Source organism: Acomys russatus, chromosome 25 (assembly GCF_903995435.1).
Source record: "Acomys russatus chromosome 25, mAcoRus1.1, whole genome shotgun sequence".
Lineage (NCBI taxonomy): Eukaryota > Metazoa > Chordata > Mammalia > Rodentia > Muridae > Acomys > Acomys russatus.
Window position 1 is genome coordinate 25,476,735 of NC_067161.1, and position 9,075 is coordinate 25,485,809.

Genomic DNA, 9,075 nt, shown 5'->3' on the forward strand with positions numbered 1-9,075 from the left:
CCAGTCCCATCACCTAGCATTTCTGAGCCTCTTCCCCCCCCCCCCCACTTGTGTCTATTATGTGAGACTGTCGTATTGTGAGATGGAGTGTGTCTTGACAGCTCTGAGCCCTGAGATTGGGCCTGGGCACCAGAAGCATTTAGAGAAGAGTTCTTTCCATGATCTTCCAGCACCGAGGCAGCCACCCTCAGTCACGGACTCTTCAGAGCCTCACACTTGCAACCCCAAGTCCCTGTGAGGAAGTAGCCTAGCTGCAAATCACTGCCTACAATCAAAGTGTGCCCACTCTGGTAACTTTTAATTTGCATATCTGACTGATGCCACTGGTGATTTCTCTCATCCACAGTTCCTCTCACTCATCAGTGAGTAGTCCTGTGGGGGTTGGGGTGTAAATTTGTCCCGCATTTCAGCCACTTGGGTCAATGACAGCCTAATGGTGAGTGGCTTGCTCTCAAGAACCCTGCAAAATGTATCTGAGCATAGGATCCAGCTATCCAAGTATGCCCTTAAGATATGGCGGCACTGTCTTCATCAGCGGTTCTCAACTTTCCTCATGCTGTGACCCTTTACTACTATTCCTCGTATTCTGGTGACCCTCCAACCATACAATTATCCTCACTTCTACTTCATAACTGTAATTTTGCTACTATTATGAATCATAACCTAAGTACTTGTGTTTTCCGATGGTCTTACGTGACCTCCATGAAAGGGTCATTCAAGTCCTAAAGGGGTCGCATCCCGTAGGTTGAGAACCACTGGTCAGATGGATGTCTGTGATAAAGGAATGAAAACCAGACTGAAGGAGGCTGGAGAGATGGCTCAGAGGTTAAGAGCACTGACTGCTCTTCCAGAGGTCCTGATTTCAATTCCCAGAAACCACATGGTGGCTCACAACTTGCAGCTTGTACATGCAAATAAAGCACTGTATACATAATAAATAAATCTTTTAAAAAAAAAGAAGAAGAAGAAGAAGAAAGAAAGAAAAAAGAAAACGAGACAGAAATGCAGCTACATCTGTGCCGCCTCCTCCCTCTGATGCCTTTGGACTGACCAGTAGTATGTCAGCACCATGTCCACTCTCACCTGCCACAGCTCTTTTGTCACCCCCAGGTGACCACCATGATCTCCTGGGTGTTCTTGGCCTGTGCCCTTCCATGTGCTGCTGACCCGATGCTTGGAGCCTTTGCTCGCAGAGACTTCCAGAAGGGTGGCCCTCAACTAGTCTGCAGCCTGCCTGGTCCCCAAGGCCCACCTGGCCCCCCAGGAGCACCAGGATCTTCAGGAATGGTGGGAAGAATGGGTTTTCCTGGCAAAGATGGCCAAGATGGCCAGGATGGAGACCGGGGGGACAATGGGGAAGAAGGTAAGAGACCTACACCTGCCCTCTTGTCATGGAAGATGCTTCAGAATTCCGAAAACTAGCACCCATCACCCCTTCTGTCCTATGTTCCTGCCTCTGCTAAGCATTTGAATGGTTAAGGGGTAAGTTGAGGTAAGGCTGTGAGCTGCTATTCAAAGCACTTGGTTTGCAAGTGACATCAACTCTGTTAATAGGCGCAACTGAGATTACTTATCTCATGAGACTGAAGACCAAGAGCTGCGCTTTGGAAATGGCTTGTCCCAGGGGTTTATTTCTTTTTGTCGGGGCTCTGCTTCTCCCTGTGTGTTGGTTTCATCCCCCTAAAAGCTGCATGTTCTGAAATGGCAGCTGAAGCATTCGGGTCTCCATTCCTACAGCTTCACACATACCCATTTTTTTCAGGGAGACGTAGTACCACCATTTGCCAAGGTTGGAGCATGTGCCACCCTTGAATGTTTCTGAGTGGTTAGCGGTAGCAGTTGCTGATTGCAGTCGACCATCCCACAGGGACCCACCAAGAATGGGGAAAGGTTGTTTTCCAAGTAGGAACTTGGATACTGTCTTTAGGTTCTTTCCACCTTGGCATTCCTTCTATCTATAACCTTTCACCCTTGCTCTTTATAATAACAGCATCCACAAAATGTACATCTGAAACAGGGAAATTATAGTAGTTTTCTGTTCTTCGTACCAGGGGCTAAACCTAGGACCTTGTGCAGGTTACATACATTCTCCACGCTGCCAACCCCAGGATAGCTTTTACTCACGTAGCGTTTTAATACTGACAAGGCATTTTGAGTAAGTCATTCATTGGCTCATCAATGCCCTTATTATTGCAAGTTTCAAGTGAAGAGATTAGGAGCCAAGGTGACAGGGTTAAGATGAGCAGCATAGCTGCAAGAACTTAAACTCTAAGAACAACCTTGGATATTAATTTTGACAAGTGTCTTCACCTTCCCTAACCTCGGCGTCCTCCTATCTACAACCATGATACCAACAGCGTATCACAATATCTTACCTGAGTATGTGAGGACAAACTGTGGGAAATGCTAGCCTTGATGCCAGCATTACAGTGTTATTCACCCCTAACCTGATTTGCTGAACTAAGACTCCAAACCCATGGTCTTTCCTATCACACAAAACCAACTCTTCCAAATGCACTTCTCACTAGCAGGGCTCTGACAATAATGGAAATGCTTGGATCCAAGAAGGTCCTCCAGGGGGGCCAGTCACTGGTTGTCACTACCCCCACATTCTTTGACCCAATGACGTATTCAGGTTAAGCAGAGCCTGCCCAAGCCTTCCTGAAGATTTTCCTTGGATTCTGTAGAAAGCAACCTCTCTCCTTCATCAGGAGCAAGGAGGGAGCAGGTCTGGGATTCTTTGAGTTGGCTCTCTTGACAGAGGCCAAGTGACGGCTAAAGAAGGCAGTGCTGAGAGGTAGAAATGGACCAGCCAGATTTGTGTAAGCCAACCATATCCGAGTCATCTTGGGACCAAAGCGGGATAACATCTAGCCACACCCCCAACCAACAAACATAAACCCATCTCTAGAAAGGTCTCACAGGCAGGGGTGGGCATCCCTGCCACGCTTCTCTGACCATGTTGCTGGGAAAGAATGCTGAGCCAAAGTGGTCGCTTCACTCTTCCCTTTCCCTCAGCCCCTTCTAGCTTTCGCTCATCTTCAGGTTTTTAAATTTCATTATTTCTCTCTCTCTCTCTCTCTCTCTCTCTCTCTCTCTCTCTCTCTCTCTCTCTCTCCCCGTGTGTGTGTTCATATGCATGTTAGTCCTCAAGGAGGCCAGATAAGGACACTGAAGCACTTTGTTACAGTTTTTTGTTTGTTTTTATATAAAACAGTGTTTCTCTTAGTTTATTTCTTAACCTGGCTATCGTGCAAGTAATTGAGACTCTTTTATATTTGTCTATAAGGCTTTACAACACAACCTTGAGCAATTTAAGTGTGTTCTTAACCCTCTATGCTACCCTGACTCCATCTTTGCCAAAAGCCTAAGTCAGTTGCTTTTTAATTCTTTCGTTGCTCCAGCTGAATCTTCTTCATCTCTCCTGCACCTTTGCCCGTGGCTGAATCCTCTACTTCCTCTTCCAGCTACTCCTCCCCTGGCAGGAAGTCCAGCCCTATTCTCTTCCCTGCTCGGCGACTGGCTATAAGCTGCTTTATTGGCATATCATTGGGACAGCTGGGGAGAAGAGTTTATACAACATTGAGACAGGAGAGTCTCAGAATAAGGACTGAAATTCAGATGAGGGGGGGCACTACAAAATCAGCATTGGAATTACACAATAACCTTAACGCTACATCATGTGGTACTGGAGGTACAGGAAGTCGTTAAGTTGGCCAGTGTAGGTACTAGGTACTGAACTCTGGTCCTCTGCAAGTGCTCTTGATGGCTAAACCATCTCTACAGTCCTTGAATTCCATCTTTATTAAGGACTTGCCTAGTTCTGTTTTCCTCCATTTTTTGTCATTTATCCCCTTTGGTGCTCAGCATGTGCTCTACCATTGACCTAAATATCCCACCCTCATTTTATTAATCAATTGTGTAAGTAAATACCTTTGTATGTTAATTATATAAGTAAATGCACCTTGTGGTTTTTGATACCTAGGGAAAAGTCAGGACAGCATGTACACCTGATTGATGTGATGAAAATGTGAGAGAAAAACAAAGAGTCATTAAGGAGGACTCCACATATATTTGTGCCTTGTCACCAGGACATTGTGTCTGTGTACTGCTTCTACACTTTAAAAATGGCTCCTGGCTAAAGACATGTCTCCGTGCTTAAGAACACTGGTTACGGGCTGGAGAGATGGCTCAGAGGTTAAGAGCACTAGCTGCTCTTCCAGAGTTCAATTCCCAGCAACCACATGGTGGCTCACAATCATCTGTAATGTGATCTGATGCCCTCTTCTGGCCTGCAGGTGTACATGTAGGCAGAGCACTGTGTACATAATAAATAAATATTAAAAAAAAAAAAAAAAAAAAAGAACACTGGTTGCTCTTCCAGAGGATTTGGGTTTAATTCCCAGCAACTATCTGTACCTCTAGTTCCAGGAGATTCAGTGCTCTTTTCTAGCCTTAGGGACCACATGGCCAACAGGCATACAGGTGATACGCAGGCATACATACAGAAAAACCACTCATAAACATAAAATAAAATTGTTTGAAAATGGCTCCTGAAAGCTGAGCATGGTGGCACATGCCTTTAATCCCAACACTCGGGAGGCAGAGGTAGGCGAGTTCAGGACAGCCAAGTAAGTCTACACAGAGAAACCCTGTCTCAGAAAAGAAAGAAAGAAAGAAAGAAAGAAGAAAGAAAATGGCTCCTGAAAATTGGATTTTCAATTAAAAATGCTATTTTAAAATCATTTTCCTGTTATTTAAAGTAGTAAATGTTTAAATAGATGACATTAAACTCAAGGCTAAAAATACACTGTGTGTTAAGACGCTCTAGGGGAACAGAACCAATAGTATGAGCATTTATTACTCTTAGTCACTGTTCTATAGATGTGAGGAGACACCATGACCAAATATGCTGGATGGTTTTATGTCTACATAACACAAGCTAAAGTCATCTAAGAGGAGGGAAACTCAAATAACAAAATGCCTCCATAAGATCAGGCTGCAGGCAAGCCTTTAGATCATTTTCTTGATAAGTGATTTATGGTGGAGGGCCAAATCCATTGTGGATGATGCCATCCCTGGGCTGGAGGTCCTGGGGTCTATCAGAAAGCAGGCTCAGCAAGCCTCAGGGAGCAAGCCAGTAAGCAGCACCCCTCCATGGCTTCTGCCTCAGCTCCTGCCTCCAGGTTCCTGCCCTGACTTCCTTCACAATGAACAGCACTTTGGAGATGTAAGCCAAACAAACTTTTTCCTCCCCGAGTTACCTTTATCATGGTGTTGTCACAGCAATAGAAACCCTAACTAAGGCACCAAGGCAAGAAAAGAAAACATTTAACCGGGGCCTTGCTTGCAGTGTTAGAGGTTTAGTCCATTATCAGCATGGCAGAGAGCATGGTGGCAGGCAGGTAGGGAGGATTATCTGAGAGCTCTGTATCCTGGTCTACAAGTGAAGACAGGGAGAGACAGAGACAGAGACAGAGAGGGAGACAGAGACAGAGACAGAGAGGGAGACAGAGACAGAGAGAGACTGTGTCTGGAATGGGCTGTTGAAACCTCAAAGCCCATCCCTAATGACACACCTCCTCCAACAAGGCCACGCCTCCTCCAACAAGGCCACGCTTCCTAATCCTTCCGGAGACTAAATATGAAAATACAAGAGTCTATGGGGGCCATTCTTATTCAAACCACCACATTCCACTCTCTGGCCCCCATAGGCTTGTAGCTGTATCATCATGCAAAAATGCATTTGGTCCAACTTCAAAAGTCCCCATAGTCTACCAGTCTTAAGACTGCTTGGAAGTCCCAAGTCTCTTGTGAGACTCAAGGCCGTCTCTTCATTGTAACCCCTGTGAAATCAAAATCACAAAGCGGCCCACATTCTTCCAATGTACAGGGACACACAGGGTATACATTACTGTTCCAAAAGGGAGGATAGTGAGGGAACACTGGACCAAAATTCTGCATCTCCATGTCTGATGTCAAAGCATTCTTCAGAACCCTGACTCCTTCCAGCATGGTTGCCTGCAACAATTACAAACGGGGTCTTTTAGACAGGCTTACATGATATGGGTTGGGTAGTCCAAAATGACCATTTACATGGTGGGAAGGGCCACAAGACTGTTGTGTTAAATGATCACAAATACAAATGTTTCCTATGTAATCATTAGCACAAAAATGCTATGTGTAGGGAAATGTATATTTTATGAAATATCAGTATTAAAAAAAAAAAAAAACAAGCAGTGTTCTGAGAGCAAACATCTAAGGATGCTTTGCAGGATTTATCAACTGATGTTGTAAATTTAGATGGTGTTTGCCAGGTACTGTCCGCTGCGTTCAGAAAACACAGGGATCAGTAGAGTTGTTGTTTTCCTGTCACCTGGATGTTTCTGCCACCTGCTGCTGCTTCCCCCTCAGTGGATTTCATGGATTTCTTTATGCAGCCTGTAAATCCACCTTCTTTTTGTTTTCCTGAGACAGTCTCACTTAGCCCAGACTGGCCTCAAATTCGCTATGTAGCCAAGGTGATTTTGAACCTCTGATACTCCCACACAGGATTGCATCGCCATATCCAGTTTTATGCAGTGTTGGAGCATTAATAACTAAGCAGTCCCTCTACCAACTGAGCCATATCCCCAGCCCAGTGAACTATTCTTCTACCCTGACTTCCAGTGTTTCTGGAAGGCATCACAACCCTGGTTTTCCCCAAACCAGCCAAGAGAAGTATCCCTCGGCCATCAGCCTTTGTCCCCTCCTGTGTGCCCCACAGCCATCTCATTCTCTGCAGCCTTGGGCTCTGCAGGAGTCTCTTATAAAACCAGCTACTCTTGTCTTTCAGGTCTACCTGGCCGGACAGGCAACCGTGGGAAACAAGGACCAAAGGGCAAAGCTGGGGCCATTGGGCGAGCTGGCCCTCGAGGACCCAAGGGCGTTAGCGGTCCCCCCGGCAAGCATGGGACACCGGGCAAGAAGGGACCTAAGGGCAAGAAAGGGGAACCTGGCCTCCCAGGGCCCTGCAACTGCGGCAGTAGCCGTGCCAAGTCAGCCTTTTCCGTGGCGGTGACCAAGAGCTACCCGCGGGAGCGACTGCCCATCAAGTTTGACAAGATTCTGATGAATGAGGGTGGCCACTACAATGCCTCCAGCGGCAAGTTCATCTGCAGCGTGCCGGGGATCTACTACTTCACCTACGACATTACGCTGGCCAACAAACACCTGGCCATCGGCCTGGTGCACAACGGCCAGTACCGCATTCGGACTTTTGATGCCAACACCGGCAACCATGACGTGGCCTCGGGCTCCACCATCCTGGCTCTCAAAGAGGGTGACGAAGTCTGGCTTCAGATCTTCTACTCAGAGCAGAACGGACTCTTCTACGACCCTTACTGGACTGACAGCCTCTTCACGGGTTTCCTCATCTACGCTGACCAAGGAGACCCCAATGAGGTATAGACAAGCTGCAGTTGCCTCCAGGCAGGGACTGAGATTCTGGGCGGGTGCTGGTGGACAATGACCCCTGGCATTCGGCTGGGGGCTGGCAGTCTCAGGAGCTTTTATTCCCAGGCAAGCCTCCTCTATTGCTACTTAAAAATAAATAAATAAATCATTAAATCCAAGCTTTTGATTCATCTTTATCTGCCCAGTCACTAATTATCTTAGTATCTGTTGAGTAGCAGGCACTGGCCTGTACTCTGGGAGTTACATACACCAGTGGCAAGACCAAGTGTGTATCCTCGTGGGAAATACAATTCACAAACAGGAAATAATATAATTATTCTGCCACAAGGAAACATGTTGATGAATATTAATAATTAATATCATCCATATTATCAATAAAGTTTAGTTACTCCTTAATCTACCATTTCCCCCAAATAACCACACATAAAGACTATGATTTAATCAAAAGCTAAGTACAGAACTGAGCATAAAATCTAATCTACTACCCTGCTATCAATTTCTCTTCCACCCATCCAAAGACCCCAAGACTCGCAGTTAATATCTTCTCTGGAATCCGTCCTTTCTCCTCCCTCCTGCATTTCTCTCCTCATGGTCTCTCCCTCGACAACAACACCCCCCAAAAAAAAAACAAACCACACCTTCACTCCTCCTCTCTCTCCCTGTTCAGCCCAGAGTCAGCAATTTTATTACCCAATCAGGGATGGCTTGGGAGGCAAGAGTTACAAACATCCTTTGGGGTACATGAGTGTCTGCTTGTAAAAGACAGCAAGCAGACCTCAGAGAGCAAAATAATTACCATTAGAATACATAGCACTAGACCAGAGACTACATAGGAAAACCCTGCCTCTGAGGTGTGGGGGCAGGGGAAGTATACATAGGACCAGACCAATCCCAACAGAAACAGGCTTAGGGAAGTGGCTGGAATATTTATTTTTATTTAGAGTTCAACTCGTAGGTCTACTTACACACAGGCATGCATTTTATAGGTCAAGAACAGTTACCACTCCCCTCTACCCCCACCCTCACCCCCCCCCCCCCCCCCGCCAGGTCACCAGGTCCCATAGCTCTCTGGGACTGGGACTCCTTCAAGCCGGAACAGCTGCTCTTCTGCTCCCCATTTGGGTTATGGTAAGACTGAAATGTTGCTTACTTAGAGATCCATTCAACAGTGAGCTTCAGGGCCTGGCCACACAGCACATGGAAGAGTAGTCGTTCAGCCTGATGGGTTGCCCTCTGCAGTCCTTTAGCCTGATGGGTTGCCCACTGGCCCGGCCCAGCTTTGCAAAGCCAATGTCCTACATATGGACAGTGAGAGGAAAGATCCAAATGTGAGTTAGTTTTGCACCACCATAAATTCGAAATGTCACCACAGGTCAGAGTATTGTAAACCAGAAACTGTGTGCGTGAGAGAGAGAGAGAGAGAGAGAGAGAGAGAGAGAGAGAGAGAGAGAGAGAGGGAGGAGAGAGAGAGAGAGAGAGAGAGAGAGAGAGAGAGAGAGAGAGAGAGAGCGCATTTTTAGTGGATAAAATGACCTGCTTTCAGGTACAACGCCCCCCCCCCACTCCACCCAGGATGGTAGCTTATGCCTGTAACTCCAGCATGCAGTTGGCCAAGGCAGG

At 46.5% G+C, this 9,075-nt stretch overlaps 1 protein-coding gene across 1 annotated transcript; it reads left to right on the forward strand.

Annotated features, from left to right (window-relative positions):
* Positions 1–1,088: 1,088 nt before the first annotated feature.
* On the forward strand, positions 1,089–7,577 carry C1qtnf2 (C1q and TNF related 2). The gene is made up of 2 exons (XM_051167511.1): positions 1,089–1,363; positions 6,836–7,577. The coding sequence occupies exons 1-2, from the start codon at positions 1,120–1,122 to the stop codon at positions 7,447–7,449; spliced, it is 858 nt and encodes a 285-aa protein (XP_051023468.1). The 5' UTR covers positions 1,089–1,119; the 3' UTR covers positions 7,450–7,577.
* The last annotated feature ends 1,498 nt before the right edge of the window (positions 7,578–9,075 follow it).